At 30.3% G+C, this 20,228-nt stretch overlaps 1 protein-coding gene across 1 annotated transcript in view; it reads right to left on the bottom strand.

The window, feature by feature from the left end:
- Positions 1-20,228, bottom strand: part of LOC100575399 — a 149,540-nt gene that overhangs the window by 22,368 nt on the left and 106,944 nt on the right. Inside the window, exons 2-5 of the mRNA XM_029488953.1 lie at positions 19,014-19,336; positions 15,055-15,240; positions 10,601-11,026; positions 2,394-2,692 (exon numbers count right to left, since the gene is read on the bottom strand). Coding sequence (XP_029344813.1) covers positions 2,394-2,692; positions 10,601-11,026; positions 15,055-15,240; positions 19,014-19,336 — 1,234 coding nt within the window. The remainder of the gene's footprint in view (positions 1-2,393; positions 2,693-10,600; positions 11,027-15,054; positions 15,241-19,013; positions 19,337-20,228) is intronic.

The raw sequence follows: 20,228 nt of genomic DNA, 5'->3' as shown, positions 1-20,228 counted from the left end.
TTACATTTTTAACGTATTTACAATATTTTAATAAAACAAAAGAAAATATTTAAATATTTTATAAATAACCTACATATTTAAAATTTGCCCCCAAAATTTGTTTTATTTGCCCTTTAAATTATGCAGCATCCCACGCCCTTTTTTACCAGTCCGCGCCTGTGTATTTATGTGAAATAATAATTAAGAACAAAGTGTTCACTTTTTTGTTTGAGCCATTTTTTTCCTATTAAAACGAATGAAATAAAATAAGACATTTAAATTAAAATAATCAGAAGACACCTACAAGTAGTTAAAAAAGTAATATTTTTATTTTACTGATTATATGGTGCAAAATATATTAAGCTTAAATTAATTTTGTTGTGTCAAACTGTAGAACGAAGTTACTGAAAAACCTTTTAGCGTGGAATAAAAACGGGTTTACATGTTTTTGGGATGAAGGTATGGGATCAAACTCGTAATCAACAATTTCTAAGTAACCAGGTTTCGAAACTTTTTTGTATTTTAAAATCAGTCGTCAGCAAATCAGGTGGACTTTTTAGATAAGGAATTTCACCCGTATAATACTATACGCTTCATCCATTTTAAGTAGATTTAAGTGAGATATTATACGTCATTAAAAACTATAGGTTAAGTTAATTTGGACTTGAATTATTAATTTATTATTATGTGGTACTTGCAATTATATATTATAATATACTAATATGTAATAATTAAGGTATTTGAAAATATGGAATGACTATAATGGTCAATCATAAATAATCGGGATTTTTAAATTATATAGAGAATTATTTACTAATCGAGCCCAATCATTGATCAAAGGTTGAACTTTTTTAACCAATATCATTAAATATAATTTAACAATTCCAAACTTTACGGTATTATCATCGAATTTTTAAGAAAAAACTTGGGACACAATGTTTCTTATATAATGATTTATTCACTGTAAACTTAAAAGTCAATTTCCTCATCATTCATGAATATAGACTAACATTTATTATTCAAAGAACATGGTGCGTAGGTATATACATCATTATTTAATAATATAAGAATTTGAATTAAAACTTAGGTATGGCTGCATTAAAGATGGAAATAATCATTAGAGTATATATCAAAATATCAAAACCGCTTAGTACTAATATTTTGTAATGCGTTTTCTGCTTGCTGAATATATACTTATATATGGTACTTTTGGAGATGGCTTATAAAGATGCAAGGTTATATAGAAAATGTAATTTAATTCAATAATAGGTATAAAACTGAAAACTCATGCTTAAATTCAGAAAAATGGCCAATGGGTACAATGAAAAATCATGCCATTGCGTTTGACAGGTGATTTCAAGTCAAACCACGTAATTATATTTCATATTATATAGAATTTACATGACATTTTTTTTCTTCAAATTATATTTAGGTACCTATAATCATTAAAAACAACTAGGTAGTGAAATTGATTTAATAATTGTATTTCAATCAGGAGACTATGGAATACGGGAAACCTCGCATTCAAGTTTTAAGATTGAATGTCTTAACTTTTTTTTATCAAATCAAATCTAAAAAATAGGTAAGTGAGTAACGTTCTGCTGTACATTAGATTTCTAGAAAGCCACTGTAATTTATGTGTTAAATTTGAAATCAATGATATAAAATCATTGTATACGAAAAACGATTCCGAGCAAAGACAGTCAACCAAAATTATTACTAAGTAGGTATATTTTATGATATTATTGCGTGATTTAAGTACCCAATTTATTTTACCATTAGGCATCAGTACTACAGTTGATTAAATTAATTTTTGTCAATATCAAAGCATTTCCATTGTCCCGAAAGGTGATGCCAGTAAAAAAAAACACACTTTATTGTAAAATCATTACTTACATGATAATCTGTGATAATCTAAATTAATAATATTTTCTTAAATTTAATACATGTTGTAATAATATTGCGTAGGACATTTTTTTTTAGTTTTAAATATTTAATATATTAATCATATCATATAAAGTTTAGAATATCAGCTATCAGCCATACCAAATTGTTTGTTGGCAGGATAAGATTTCGCTATAATGTATATTGTAAATATCATTTTTTTATTTTTTTTTATTCATTATCTGCTAATATAATAATATATAACTCCGATAGCCAAACAATCATAATTATTATGCATATTATGTAACAACAGCATGTACCTTTAATATATAATATTATATTTGGAGGTTATAAAACTGTAGTAGGTACTTAAATTAAACAACGAATTATAAATTTATAAATTTGTGTATTGATTTGTTATATTATAAAAATTGATACTTTTTCATGAATTTTGTTTTGTTTACTATTAATATTCAACATCTATCAGATAAAAATGTAAGTAAATTTCAATAGTAAAAATTTCTTCATACCGTCTCACGTGTAGTGTCTAATCGCCGACCATCCATCCACCACGTTAGTTTTGCCGGCGGTCGTGACCCGTAAGCCCGACACGGTAACTCGTATTTCCTCCCAGCTGTTAATGGTTGCAGCTGACGTTGTTCTTGAATCTTACTGCTGTGCACAGACAAACGATCATCGTCTTCGGGTAATGGTAATGGTGTCATTTTCGCGGAAGACTGTGTGAACGGAGGTGGCTGTAAATCGTTGTCAATACCACTAAAGTGGCCATTTTCTGCGATCGGTAGGATTTGAACAGTCAATGGTGGAACTACAAACGAGTACGAATAAAAAAATGACATTACACATAAAAAAAATGGCTGGAGTTCAATTATCCATTTTATTTTTTTTTTCAAGTTTATGGACAGGCCACGAACACGCTTTAAAATATTAAGTAGTTGATGTTCTTATAGGAGACGTAAAGTCAAATATATACTTTTTATACCTATATTATGTATAATGTATTCATTGTAATATTGTCACTACGTTATTTGACTCTCCACTCTTCTATACGTTATCACTTATTTACTATTTACACATATTTTTGATATTTCACTTGAAAGTTATTCGACTATCTCGCGCACTAATGTTAAAAAACGTTACAACACGATAATGTCGATAATTTCGAATGTATTAGTATGACAATAACTATCATTTGTTTTTTCTCAGACGTCACCTTTAGAAAAGTTAAAATTAAATAAATGCTTCGATTTTGAACATTAAGGGTGGTTTTTAGTAGAAAAATAAAGTCTAAAAAAATAAAATCTTTTTGCAATAATGGGGGGGGGGGGGGGGGCAACAGAATACATTTCTAAAATAGTTTAAGTAAAAACATTATAGAATATTTGAAGAATAAAGAGTTAGGTTACAAGTAGGATATGTAGTACATAGGTACTATGTACATATTGAACGCTTGTGTCGAAAACTCAAAAATCATTTTGCTTCTCGGATATAATGTTATTATCAGAAGATTATATCAAACGGAGAATAAAGCTCAAATAATTTAGCAATATGGGAGAGAGCTAATGGTCAATCATTTTCAAATTTTGATGAGTTACCAGACTTAAAAAGATATCGAAATAAACTATGTTTTACAAGAAAGAGACAATACCAGCATCAAGAAATTTGAGAAAAAAATCAAGAGGTCAAAAGATTATGTTACATAAGTAAAATATATATTCTCCTGAAATAACATCATGGCTTACAGATCTACCCGACTGATAAGGTTCCGATAGCAATGTATGGATGGTATGTAAATGGCATAACAAAAAAAAAAATAGAATTTATATGAACTCATTGTTTCCGAAGTCAATAAGTTTTTTAGAAAACCGATATGGAATATAAGATTTACAAACAGATACCTGAGGAAAATAATTAATAATAGAAAAGTAATCACATTAATAAAGGCATACACAGAATAGTCAACATTATTGGATTCAAATGTTGAAAGAATTTAAAAGAGGTTAAGCGTTATAGTTACATTGAGATTTAACCATATAAGCTATAAAATCAATATTAGATTGTATGAAATAGAAAAGGGTTAGGGATAGTTGTTAATATCAACAGAAACAGGAGGATTAGATAGGGAACAAACATAGATGAAAGCAATATTTTAGAAAACTAAAATGAGAATGGAGCCATGTGAGTTTAAGAATTTTTATAAAAACCATGAAATGTGATGGTCTCAGGGATACAATGATACCAAATAATAAAGACGATGGAAAATGTTCAGCCATAAATGTTGTTTGACCACAAGATTTCAGAAAAGTTAAAGACACTTCAAAAAATGAATGAGTGATTAGAGAACTTATTTAAATCAATCATTGGAAAAGGATTAAAACTAAAAGATATTGAGTGGACTTGACGGCGCTGATAAACAGCATTAAACAGTGGTGCAACAAGGATTTGTCAAGGAAATCTTCAGTCCGACAACTAAAAATCTTTTTATCGAAAGTTAAAAAGTATTATATATTTGAATGTAAAACTACTTTAGTATGGTCCAAAATCATAAAAATATCAATACAAACCATTGCTATAGAAATTACCACACTAAATATAGGTACAAGTGGTACAACTATCCTATACATAAAACAATAATAATTACAAAACAAATGTAATTGAAAAAATACAAATATTTCATATTAGCCTTTCAATTAAACTATTTTACCCCCAGATTTATCTATCCCAAAAAATAATAAGTTATCAGCTTTAATTACCATTAGTACAACTTAGCATTAGTGAAATCTAGATCTATCAGAAGTCGTAGCATAGGCTCGAATAGAGAATTCAATTTATGGCGGCCTAAACATTTTTTAACAAAAACAGAAGTGAAGGGTTCCCCTCCAATCTCTTCGACAATCATTCCAGAATAATAATATTGCAATTTTACATACCTACATCTTTTCTATAAAACTAATACATTCACTATTCATTGTTAATTAATAATTATTACTAGGTATATTAAATTGAATCTTTTGTAATAGACTCTGCAAAACCATTTAAGATTAAAAATTTTAAATTATAATCACATATCATAATTATTTATTTGTATATTTTTTAAATATCCCTAAATATATCTTTAACTATACATCCTATACTCTTACAAGATAATTGTTGACCTAATCTTTGTTTTCAATCTTTGCACTGTGGACAATGATTGTTCATATATTATAATAATATAAAGCAGTGTTAATTAGTAATGTTATTATATAATTTTAGTAAATTTTGGACTAGGTAAACAAATTGTAATATATTGCTAGAATACTGTATTTCATCAAAGCTTAATTTCCATAGAATCCCCTCCCCCCACATTTTTTACTATGCTGTGATTTCTTGGTAAACCTATTTTTGAATGTTTCACTAGTAACCGTTAGGGATTAACTACCTACTATATTATATTCTAATCATAAAGCTTAGTTAAAGCTGAATTTTTATGATTTTTTGAGATTTAATTTTAAAAACATATATAATGTACAAAGTGCAAACATGAAACTATTCTAGTAAAATCTAAATAAATCAATCACACAAAACTGATAAAAAGTTACATTTAAAAATGAATTATTCATTAGTTTTAATACTTTAAGAAAACTATCAATAACGGTTGTCATAAGTTTTATTTTTTTTTAGTAAACCTGAATAATATGTATTATTTTTTTAACTAAATTTTTGACAGACGATACGTCGATACCTAAAATACTTTAATAATGATAACATATATTAAATATGCATACATATAATGTATGTAATTACTAACGAATGTACAGTTTGTGTACTGAGTGTGACAGCAAACTGATATGTGGTTTATTCCAGATTATCGTTTATCGCATTTTTGTAACTCCCTATAGGTATAGCAGTGTAACGATGCACAACCAAGCCGGTATATTTTTGTAATGCTCTTCCTATTTTAGCCATCATAAGTAATAACACACCAAAACATTCTCATCCGCCCTCAACAAGAGCAATGCTGACCCAAGGCTAATACAAAATTCAACACAATCCCATAAACAATCCAAAACTAACAGAAACATCACTGAAAACCACTGCTAACATCCAATTTCCAAAAAACTCTCAAGCAACTATTTTCAACTCTATTGAAAGATGTACTACAGGGAAGCAAAACAGTAAATAATTTAACAAGTCGGTTTTTGATTGAATAATCAAAAATACAACAGATTAAAGAAGAAGTTGGCGATCAGGAAAAATCGAGTTAATTTCCAGTTAAATTTTAAGATAAATATAGATGAAAATGTATTACATAATTTACTTTTAGTAAATACAATGTCATGACTCATGAAAACGCATTTATAATAACAATTGAATCAACAATAAATAATACTACCAGTATGTGTGTTTTAGTCTCAGGTACATCTGATCATATGTGTAAAAAATTATAATGATTTTATAGTTTTTACTTATTACTTATTAGGCATTAGAAAATACAAAACACGTGATAATTGATAACTGATCTTATGTGTATGTTACAGCCAATAGGCAAAGATAATTAAAATATATTAACATGTAATTAGTAAAGAAATTGTCTAGCTAACGTATTACACGTGTCAGATCTAAAATATAATTTATTCTCACATGGTATGTACTGTATTAGATAAAGGACTAAAATTTACTTCAGACAGTAAAAATGTGTGTTCACAAAGAATGGACAAGTATTTTATACAGACTGTACAGGTGGACGAAACGGACAGTTATTTAAATTACAATTTAAGGTCAAAGTACCAAATGAAACTGTCAAAAATCAATTAAATGAAATTAATTATTGATTGCGGGAGGGTGTTGAAACTTGAAATAAACACCTTTTGAAAAATAATTATGTTACAAAAATGTTCCAAGAGAAAAATGTTTGTTTAGAAAATATAAAGTAATACAATTATTGTGATAGAACATTTTTAAACGAGATAATATTAAATGTTAAAATAACGTAAATTATCAGAAAAGTATTACATTTTGAAAATATATTAAAATCAAAATATACAACCGGAAAAGTATTGTGTATAAACCAAAATTAATTAGGAAAACAATTACTGAAATAAATTTTAAAATAAATATTATTCATTAGAAAATATAATTACAAAAAATACTTAAGCTTACATAGATTTTTTAATAAAACTTTTACTTATACTTTACAGAAAAATAGTTCGTTCAAAAATAGTTTAATAGAAGAGTATTTTGTTAGAAAAACTAATTATATATCGGATTCGGGAATGACATTACGTCTAAAACTGGGAGGGCTACAGACAAAACTGGGTTGGCTAAGCTTAACCAAGCCCTCCCTATTTGCGCCTATGGGACAATGTGCGACAGAATATAAAGTAGGCAATTCACTACAGGTGGATTGCGGACACGCTGATGAGCGACTGTAAGTGCAACTCAGCCACCTGACACCTTGGTAGGCAATGTGCGAAAATTCGATTTGATGTATGCTTGCACCTGATCTGCCTGATTAACCAATAGCAACCATTATAGAAAAAACCAAAATACTAATTTCTACTACCTATTACTATTATAATATGCAACCAATGGAAACCATTTATAAACAAATAAAAAGTTTCAATTACCACCGTGGTTCTCAAATTCATTGTCTGAGCCCCTCTAATTTACATTTATTTGTGACAAAAGTAGCCCAAGTACTTATCCAAGATTTAATCTATTTCTGTATCAAATTTTATCAAATTTGGTTCAGCGGCTTAGGCATGAAAGCGACAGACAAACTCTCGCATTCATATATTAGAAAGGTAGGGATAGTGAAAGGAAATTAGGGCTAGGGAAGGGAAGTAGGGATAGGGATTACAGTATTAACATAATTAATAATTAATTATAAACTCATTTTATCAATTATTACATTAAATACAATAATCATAAATCTTCTGAATCTTCAATTTCAGCATAGAAAATATTAATTTTTCATCCCGCATTTCCAATAACAGATTCTCCATATAGGTACTATTCTCTTTTACCTACTGGCCAATGTTAACTATTGTTGATCAAACTATCAGCTATCAAGAATGTAGCTTGCTATGTTATTAATAAGTAATACAGAAATACATTTCCATTACCTTTATCAACCCAGCTAAAAGATTAATAATATCCAATGTTCATCTGATAATCCTGGTTGATATAATTTAAATGGCATTAACCTTAAAATACTCACACCAATCACATTTATGCAAGTAGGATTTGCTACAATAACGAATTCGATCTTATAGAAAACATCACGCGATAACTGTATGCACGCCCCGATGATAATAACGATATAACGATGTTAGGGTTCAATATTCATTTTATTCGTCGAAAGCACCTATTTCTCTCTGACAATACTGTAACATGTTATTTATGTAAACAAATGGTCTATACATCAAATTATTTAAAAAATAAAATAGTAAAAACAACCTCAATAGCTTTATCTAAAATCTATTGAAATTATATTGTAAAACTTAATTTTTTTTTAAACTCTTTATATTGTGTTTTAAATGTTGCTACATAAATTTCTTATACTTTGAAGTTTTTTTTAAGATAATAACGTCAGTTGTTGATACTGGATGAATAGCAAAAAAAAAAATTAACTTTCAATAATTTTGATTATAGTAAGTTATCTAAATTAATTGAATAAAAAAAAAATATTTAAATTAAATTATTATTTATTTGTGCAAGAAAAACGTGTATTGCATTTACTATAACATAATACTCTAGATCGACATTTAAGTTGTTTGGCTTTAATACTGTGTTAAAAATCACTGACACTGGACCGTAAAAGTTAACTTACCTACAGCAGATTGACATATACTTATTGAATCATTTTGGATATTAATTTTATATCATACATCGTAATAAATTTTTCTTCACAAAGAACAAATTAGCCTCGAGTTAAGACGTTATCAAGAACAAAATTATATAGGTATCCACAATGATCCGGAAGATCTTAGATGAGCTTTACACCTTTGATATCTGAATACCAGTATGCGTATATATTAACCATTATTCCATTTTTATTAGTACCAATTCTGTGATAGACTTATTCGACTTTACTAACATAATATAGCTTGTACATCCTACGTTATACATAAATTATTATTTTTTTGTAATCCCACCATTAAATAGTCATACTTGATCGAGCTTTTACAGTAACAAAATATTATAGTATGTATTAATACATAGATGATAGATACTGCGCAAATACTTCGAGAATTAAACAGCTTACCCATATAATTATTACAACCCACGCACGAGTGTGTAATATATGTGCCGTGCATACTAGAGGACTGCAATATCCATGTATATACATATTGTATGGGAGGTTAATTTACGTGTATTTTAGTATTTGCATGCGTGGTCCTGGTTTTCGACGTTTCGGCGTTTTTGTCGTCACTACAATATTGTATTACTATTTATACCACCCGTTAACCAGGGTCGCCGATTAATTTCGATTGGCCATGACCGGCGGGGTTAGGTGGTCGTCGGAGGTTGGGCCACCACGTGAAAAATGGTGACATGAACAACTACGGCCCCCGTCGCCGCCAAGTACGAATATATTATAATATATGCTGCACGTTCAACCACTACGCGAGCGTATATTGTAACTCGTACACACCGTCACCCCCGTCCACCTCACACAGACACACACACATATACCCTCGAACAGACACACACACAAACACCCCCAAAACAGACATATTATATATATTATATAATGAGTGTTTTTGCCTACGTGTAATTAAAAACGACGTGTCGTTTGGCGGTGTAGTGTACCGTGCCAATTAATTACTCTATACGCTACATATACGCGAGGATACATAAACATGTGCATATTATATATTATATTATATTTTATGTATACATATATATATATATTATATACCTATACATATACACACGTATACACATCACACGAGTGCACGACCCACGCGGGAGGTACGGGTGGTCGATTTCAGTGGAGTGTGGGTGTATGCGAAACTATACTGTTATATTATAGCGTCCGCGTGTCCTGCGCCGTTGGAAAACTGTAGCTGTCAAACACACACACACACTTTCGGTACTCGGCTGGTAATTAACGAGAGTCACACACACGACGGAAAGGGAGAGAAAGAGAGAGAAAGAGAGAGAGAGAGAGAGAGAGTGAGAGACACTGTGGAGACGAAAAGAGAGCGGGATAGAATATTATAATATTATTACATATGTATTGTACGAAACATGACGGCTATTATTGTTATATGATTATATTGTGCAGATTTTGGTGTTACGCCGGGATTTTCGTGAGTTTAACGCGTGGACTCGGTAATAAATTTGTATAATTTTATCGTGATAGTATAAAAGGGGCTATATATATTTATATTTCAGGGATGCTGTCGATTTTACACACCATTATTGTTGACCACATAAATATATAACAATTAACAACACGAAGTAATAAACTTGTTGTAACATTTTTCACGGAATTTTTTTTTAGTAAAATTCGTCATTGTTCCCGAGAAATAATGTAGAGTATCTATAAAAAATACTAAGTTAGATTTCTGTCCGCATTTCTAGGAATGGAGTGACCGAATATTAGCAGACACGAGCGTATTCAACTGAACGAAATTGACAAACATATCCAACCAAACTTTTCGCACAACGATTTACATAACTGTATAATAATGTAATTGATTAAATGTTCAATAATTTTACTTACAATTCATGTCCACATGAACGACGGCTGTCAGCGAAGACTGACGTTGTCTCAGGGTCCAACGACTGGGATCAACTTCTCCACTCATATTTTCTTTTTCGATACTAGTATCAATATTACTCGAACCACTATTGGTAACAATAATTGAATACTCCTCGTCGTCGTAAAAGTAATTCCACACTCGACAAGTGAGTTCGGTGTGCAAATCGCTACGCGTTAATCCTGTCAAAGTCAAATCTACTTCTAAAACTCCTTCCGAGTTGTCACCTCCGGTGGAAGTGGACGAGCTTGATGTAACAGTTGCTGTCGCATAACCATCAATAGCTGTGACGTCTTGTTGTTGAGCAACGTTGATATCATCAGGATCGTCCGATTCTGGTTTTAATAACTGATTATCTCGAAACCATGCTACACGAGGTCTTGGTATGCCTATAAAATAAATAATATAATAAGTTTGAATAGAATAATTTATTATATTTAAAATAAAATTTAATGTATTATATTAATAAATCGTAATATAGGTATTATATTATCTATTATTGTATTGAATAATTATGTAGATCAGTACTTTATGAAATATTAAACCAAATAGGTACAAATGTACAACAATAAAAATAAAATGCCAACTGGACCAAATGCTGTAAACACATAAAATCATATTATTGATGCGTGGATGAGTTATTTTTAAAATGTTGTAATTACATTTTAAAATGAAACAACCATTTTATAATTCTTGGACTCCCTATATTTTGTGTAGCCACAATAACTAAATTTAATTGTTTATTGTAAATAACACTATAGTATTTATAATCCTAGCTCTCATTATTATACAAAACTTTAGTAAATACAATTTAAAAAACTTAAAACACGTTTGGACTGTATAATTTTTCAATCACAATAAAATAACTGAAATACCTACATTTTGTTCAAAATATATTACCCGTAAGTATTTTTAAAAACTATAGAAATTTAATAATAATATATAGAAAGTGCTATATTAAGTGTTTGCTGTGATTTTACATCCATTAAATCAAACTAGAAAAATCATTATTAGAAAACCAATACATTTATTGCTGTCATTAAATACTTTAGACTTTATAATTCAAAGCATATTATAAGTGCATCATGTTAAGAAAAATCATAATAGAGAATGTAGTAGGTAGGAATATTTTATATTAACTTAATTTAAATTGTTATAAAGTAAAGTGTATAATTGCAATATTCTATCTTGAAAATGTACTAACCAATGATAAGTAAATTTAAATTTCTGTAAAGATAGTTTTTATCATGGTAAATATACTTATTTTATACGTAATAAATGTATTTGCATAGGTAGCACAGTTGATAAATATTACAATATATTTTATAGTTAACATTTCTTCAACATTTTGTTGCAATTTCCGTGATTATTTCCAATATTACTAAAAATTTTAAAGTTACCTTATGAGTTATAAAATTTTTTTTCAAATTTTAATCTTTAATTTTCTATAAGAGAAAAATCAAACGTCATTGTAAACCAATAAATCTCTTGCCACAATCAGAATTTATTTTTTTTTTACTCTTATTAATTATTATACCTACTTTCTATGAGTAGTAAAACATAATTTAACTTGAATACTTCTTTTTCTACTAGTATAGTAAATTGATTATTATTTAATACGAAAATGTATTAAGGGATCGTTTGCTTATTTAGAGATCTATAATATTCATAATTTATTATTATTATAAATATAAAATTCTAGATGATGGTTGAACATATAAATTGTATAAATGTAATTTTTTTACATTTAATTATTTAATATGGTTTGAAAATTCATAATTTATTATAATATGTATTTTATTATAAAATATTAAAATATGGGAACAAATTAACAATGATAACTTAAATTTAAGAACCCTGCTTTTTAAGTATCACTTATGAATAAATATATGATATAAAACCTTTCATTAAAATATACAGATTACAGAGGTATTCACGTATTTTGTATAGATTGTTATTAATTGGAGGCTAAAAAACGAATCAATAATTAACAAATGTATATTTCATTATATTTTTATACAATGATAATAATGTATTACATTTCTATAATTTCATTTTAAAATGTTAATTCCATTAATTCGAGTTTCAACATCATGCGTGCATTTTCTTAATGCACATTGAACTTAATGCGATATTAACATATCAAAATTATAATATAACATGCACGAAATATTTTGTACAAGGTTATTCAAATTTAATGTCGCAAAAATGTCAGGGATTATAAATTATAATAGTCTTATGTAATCCTTTTAAGTTTTGTAACATTAAATTCAAATAACTCTGTTGTATATAGAATTATTTTATGTTACTGGTACTAGAATAGCCAATTTTTTTTTAATTGCATAATATGCTAATAAAATACTTTAACAATCTTGTACATTGATTTAGCCTATTATAATATAAGTTGTAATATGATATTTGCAGTGAAACTAAAGCTTACAATATGGTAGGTATTATATTATCTTTCATAAATAAATTTGTACTAAATATAATATTAATCTGCATGCCAGTACAATTTTTCACTTTCAATAGGGGTATTCGCTTATTCTATCAATATACCTACAAATTATAAATAAAAATAAATAAATACACAACTATAGTATAAACTATAGTTAATACAAAATAGCTGTGTGGTCAAAACTTTATATTGGGATCTGGTCTCGCTCTAATATTCACTTGAACGAAGAATAGTAGTGTATTATGATTTTTAGTTTTAAGGCAACAATTATGGTATTTAATCAAATTATTCTTAGTACACTCATGTATTCTAAAACTTAGCCGAAACTAAACAAGAACGGGGTTACTTGTTCGGAAATCACCAGGAATTAAAAAAATTCAAAAAGTTAATTTCGTAATATACACGACAATATCTGGTATAACTGTGCAAAGCATTTATAAAAATAAAACAATTTTTCAGGATAATAAAATACTACTATAATTTTTCCCTTTTTTTATAATGAAACACTGTTAGTACAGAAAAATCGTTCTAATTCGTTCATACAGTTTATAAATTAAGTAGGTATACAGTATACCTATACGGCTATACTACGAAATAGTGTTGTTTGAAAATTATTCTTTAGTTCATGAAATAAATAATATGCATGCACATGGTGATATAGAACACAATATATGTGATAAAAGCGTTTATAAAATATGTATTGTCTGCGTTTAATTATTAAATTATAAAATTGTTGCATGAAAATTATTTAGTTATTTTTCTTCCCCAGTAATAGTTTCCTGGCAAAATCGGATGTACAACAAATTACAAAACACACATTACTGTAAAACCAATAACTCTCTCGATCCACCCGGAATCTAAAATTAAAACTCAACAGCGCTTCTACTCGCTTTTAAGATTCTTGAATCATAATAACATATTTTATATTATGTATAGGGATATAGGGAGCTAATAAATATTGTTTCTTTGTAATTTATATACATGAACTAGGAGGGATAGTTGAGATGTTCTACTTGTTTACTCAGTAAAAAATATTATGATGAATAAATTTGACGAAAACGAGGAGAATTATTAATAAACCAAATTTCACGTGTTATATACAACCCATAGTTTTTATTTTTTATTTTTGTAAAAAGATAATTAATTCTGCTCGTCAGAAAGAACGAGCCGAGTGTGTATGACCAGATGTCTCTATATAAAAGGATAATAATTTATTGTTTTGAATACTCAGGGGCTAAGTGTGGTTGTGTGAATCCGTACATCGTGTGGACAGCTCAAATCTAACATATGTCGTCTTCATAATTAAGATACACGTATACACAATAAACATATTTTACGTAACACGCACTTGGTCGGTGGCGGCGGTGGTGGGTGCATATTAAATAATATAGAAACGATGATAGAAATAAATAAATAATTACCGGGGGTGTATAAGTGAAAAGACGGTGGTATATACCGTACTGTCGGCGGGGGAATATTAGTGGTGAGATGAATACTATGCCGGGAACGACTGATAATGTTTGCACACACACCGGCCCCAATATAAGGGCGTTCGTGAGTACCGCTGCGCACAAAGACGACGAGTGTGCCTACCCCGCTGCTTTTGTATTATTCAATGTACAAAGACAGTAAAATGAATAAGCGTAAAAGATTATGGCCAGATTGTAAAACACGATGATAAACTCTGATGAGTCTTGCTATATATATGCTTTACACGTGACCCCATATGTGATACGGAGGTACGACTGTACTAGTGTAGTACGATTATTATTAATATTTTTAGCGAACGCGATAAATAACTTTTTTAAAGTGGCTATTGTAAAACATGTGACGGTAAACTCTGCGCCAAACGCTACCGAAATATATTGTAGGGTAGTACAATACCATTATTATACTACACAAATGGAAATTTGATTTCAACTATTATCATGGTACATATTATATTATAACGAAACTAACCTCCATATACCCGGCAGCGAACACGCACGTCCGATCCCTCGACATAAGGCCCTACAACCGTCGTGGTAGTCGTGGTAGACGCCTCCGACCCTCGATCATTTTTGCTATTAACGCTATCTCCGTCTTGTCGTCGCAGTAGCTGTCGACCCGTGGCCAAGTCCATAATTTCCATGCGATCCGGTGGCACTGCGTAACACAATACATATAATAATCACAAAATTTAATAGCGTATGCGTTTAGCACGTCGTTATGAATTCATTAATAATTTATCTATTAATTTATATTTTATACCCGTAATCCACATCTCTGTATCTATCATCACTATATGGATCGATTTCCTATTATATATTTATATTACGTATTTTATACATTATTTATTATTTATGCCAACCCTATTACACATTATAGAAAAGTCCATAATTTATCATCTACTCGGATATTCTTTTTGCGTACACACCCTTTCCACTATAGCTGTCTCGATTGACTAAACAGCAATAAAAAAAAATAAAAAAAAATACCGTGACCTAGGGGAGACATTCCGAATTCCATTCGCAGAACTCGGCGACTGCTGTTATAACTGCCGTAACAATTTGCCATTTCACCGCACTCCACGCCCGACCAACTACTATTAGGTACCTATATTATTGTTTTATTGCGATGGTATTTCCCCGATTGGCAATGATTGCAGCGGAAGATAAGTAAATTGTCCCCGTCGAATACCCCAACCAATACAAATGTATGCGGAGACGATTAATAATTTTGAAACTGCAAGTCGTGTCCAGTTACAGGGTTTAATAGTAAAATACGTGACTAGAGTACCGACTAGAAGATTGCGTGCGTATTCCTATAGTATAGTAATTATTTTTGTACGTGTAGCATCCCGTCTTGCATGCGAACACAATGTTGTGCTCATCACCACATTGTCACAATTATGGTAATAGTTTTATGAGCAAAGAGGTGATGTGGTTTTACTTATATGACTAGGGATGACAAAAAATATAAGTTTATATATCTTTTAGTTTTTTTCATTAAAAATGTTAGACAGGTAATTAGATTTAACTTAGTGTTTAAAAACGAAAAAATATGTTATCGTCAAAAAAGCTTTTTTTAAACTTTGGTCTGGTATACTGGTGTATATTACGAACATTTTCTTTTTTTATTTAGCAAAATAAATATTATTCATTATTTTGTTAAACATTTTTACATAACGAGTCATAAAATTTAAATAAATTTAAATATTTTAGGTGAAATAATAAATCATCTTTAAGAATATCAGTGAGCACCACCGCGCATTCCGTCGTATAGGTATCTACTAAAAATTAACGATGCAATCTGATTCGGTATATTAGGGCCAATTATCATATTATATACGTGTAATAAAATAATATTATTAAAATAAATTTATTTTTTTTTAAACTGAACATTCTTTAATCATCGGTAAATCATTATTTTAGTATGGACCACGGGATAGTGCGTGCGTTAGCGATGTGATTTATTAAATGGGATAGCGATTATTGCAGCATTCGAAAAACGATTCTTGGAGATGTTATCGAATCAATTATACGAAGAGCAAAATAATTGCGAGTTTGTTTTATATGAAATACAATAAAAGTGCTAATATGTACAATTGTACAAGAATGAGAAAGTTAATTTTTTGGTAGTAGATTAATTATTCATAGAATCGAAATCGGTTAATTAATGTATTATTGTTTTAGTTTTAAATAAATAAATTGCCAGCGTCGCCCGTCCTTTGTAACGATTATTATATATTATAATGGATGCAAAGGAATCAACGGATTCCACTACCGCCGTTTCGATTCATGACTGTCTTCTGTCATACAAAACCTGCCATCACCTTTCCACCCTTTCAACCCTTTCTCGATCACTACCTCGTCTGCTCTTACTACACTCTTTTTCCCGTCAGCACCCGTGTATACACCATCGTCCACGGTATCATTCCACTGCAACTCACCCACACATAGTTGTATTTCCTTTAGACTCCCTTTCTTCCGTCACCAGGCACAGAGGAAAATAATAATAATAATAATAATAGCAATAGTAATAGTAATAATAACAATAATAATAACAACGACTCTATATAGCCACACCGCCAACGTTCGAGAGCTTTTCATTTCACCCCCGTCCCACCCACTACGTCATTTCACCCCTTCCGCTGCCGCTTCTCTCGACAACACTGCCGCAGCGTCCCCATCCCGCGTGTACCACCGCCACCGGGTGCTGCCGCCCGAACGAGATCGATATAGCAGCGCGCAAGTACACCCTCTTCACCACCACCCAACCTCCTACACACTCGCCCTAAACCATCACGACTTACCAAGCCACCGCTCCGTGCGTTACACGTCGCCCACGCGCGGTCACCCAGTGCGCGCTGTCGTCAAACCCTGCCCGGATGCCCGTCCGTATATTCACACTTCCTCCGTCCAACTGTCGCGCCGCCAACACCACCCCCGCTCACCACCCCAAACGACGAGGACCGTCCAAAAAACCCATCCACTTTGTTCGCCGCCGCTCACTCGCTCATCCTCGGTCCACCCATTCGCGTGTACACGCGTACGCCGCGATGTAAGTATAACGGCGTAACCGGCTTCCGCGCTGTGAACGCGTTACCGACGACAGCATGATGCAACATTTATACGCATACACGCGGCATGCCGTGGACAAACCTAGTCACTCTGGGTCGTTGCGGTATTCGACCAAACGTAATATAAAATATACGCTCCACATGTAGGTATATACATGCTATCCGACGCGGCCGCAACGGTGATGAATTTCCACCCGGATGTTCTCATGCTATATATATATATATTGTATATAATACGCATATACACACACACACACACAGCCCGGTGGCGGGTGCACGAACCCATCTCTCTTCCACTCCACATCCATCTCTCGTACCCCCTCTCCAACCATTTAACCCACCCTTATCACCTTTTTGCACCGAAAAACCAAGCAACAACCCGAGCAGAAGCTGAACCCACCCACGTATTATAATACGCGCCAAAAGTCTCGTTCCCAGTAGTTGCTCATCCCGGCATTGCTGGCCGCCCGGCCCGTAATCTCCCGCCGCTGCTACCCATAGACTACGACCATTATTACTTATTAGCAACACCATACAATTTTCTGCCTTTATTTGTATACCTATATATTATATCGTTTCATGTTTTGCTCGCAATTGTATATATATACATTACATAGAGAAAGAGAGATTATAGATAGAGAGGTGTATTCTTACGCTCGGCACCAAATCCTAAACTTAATCATATTAATAATGGAAATGTCTAAAGAGCTCTTTCGTGGAATCCCTATAACAACGTTTTCCGTTGCATTAAATTAATTATAACAAATTACATTATTTTTCAATCATTGTAATTTGATTTATGAAAGTTTTAAAATGTAATTAATACCACGAAATAATTTATTTATATTGTAATCACACACCGAAATTGCGAAGTATTAAACTTTAAATGCAATATTATAATATGGAATTTCCAATTTAATTCAACAACAACAAAAAAATATTATTATTATTATAGGTAGTAGAGTTCTGTCAATGCTACGTCATATTTTTTATTCACTAGTAAACACTACAGAACCATCGATTTAATTAAAATATTAAGCAATATTGAATTTAAAAATCTTAAAATAATGTATAGGTACTTGAAAAATGTATGATTCCTCATAATATTAATTGATTCACGTTGCATGATTTTATGCAATTTTATCAAACATATAATAACTAGGTATACCAAATTTTAATTAACTCGTTTTTTACTCTTTTATTTTATAATATATTGTTAACAATATGTAAATATATACATAACTATTTTGTATAACCTATGTAACTATATATCTTATCTATTGCAAAATATCCCTAATATATTATTTTAAAGGTAATATTTATTATGATTTTAATGATTTAAATGACATAGACTTACCGACCACAGTTAGATTCACTTTAGAATTGCGGGTTTGAGCTAATCTAAAATCAACTCGACACCGATAAAGGTGAATCGCATCTTTTACACTGACCCGGTCGATTCGTAATTCCGATGAATAATATGTCGAGACAGTCGATTTCTTTTGACTATTTATTTTCGATTTCAATTCTCCTTCTGCTTTGTCTGCGTTAACATGAAAATGTGCTCGGTCACCAAACACTCGTTGGTCAGACCATCTTTCTGCACCCGTGGTCATCAAATGATACGACGTGGAGTCATACGGCTGATGAGTATGTGTAGAAGAAGATCTGGCGTCCACGCTGTTAAATAATTATAAAAATATTAGTAAATAAACACGTAAGTAATAATGAATATCGCAACAATAACAGAAATATTTTAAATAAAATCTGTTAAAAGTAAATAGATAGCCAAATAACATGGAAAACACATTAATGAAAATGTAATTGATTAAAAAGCAATATCAAACGTAGACACAATAATTTTAAGAGTCGAATCACACTTTTCAAAGAGTTAATTGTAATTTATTATTTATTGTTCTCATAAAAATATATAATAATAGTATAAATAATACAAATATGTCAATGATGTAGGTATGTAGGTGACTAAAAACAACTAAGTAAATTGTTATACAATATAAATGGACCAGCCATACAAAGAATAACTGTTGATGAATAAGAAAACGTCTAACTTCGAGTTGTTCTAATTTTGAAAAATTCAAAGACACATTTCAAAATTGTACGTATAATGTAAGAATATTATATTCCTTAATCTTTTATTAAAGTTTTAAGTCTTTGATATTAAAATTTTAAACTTTATTAAAGTAATATTATCAAATTAACTTCGCCGTAAATCAAACTTTAAATGCCTATAAACTGAATGTAGACAAAGGATGTTCTTATAATATAGGTAGGTAGGAAGAATATGACATTGTAAATTAGTTATTTGAAATAAATACACTGTATATAAAAAAAAATTAAACATAATACCACCGTAATATTCTACATTTTCCATAATTTATAATAAAACATTTTTAATGAAACATCAATTAACATTTTATTAATTTTAAGAATCATAGCTATAAAAAAAGATTTGGCACGTTCAACCATAAATGAGGCCTATAAAATATAAAACTGTTGTTGTAATTGTTTTAAATATAAGAAATAGGTAAACATTAAACTTAGATATTAGATC

Source organism: Acyrthosiphon pisum, chromosome X (genome assembly GCF_005508785.2).
Source record: "Acyrthosiphon pisum isolate AL4f chromosome X, pea_aphid_22Mar2018_4r6ur, whole genome shotgun sequence".
NCBI lineage: Eukaryota > Metazoa > Arthropoda > Insecta > Hemiptera > Aphididae > Acyrthosiphon > Acyrthosiphon pisum.
The sequence above is the reverse complement of the archived record's forward strand: the minus strand, read 5'-3'. Positions and strand labels throughout refer to the sequence as shown.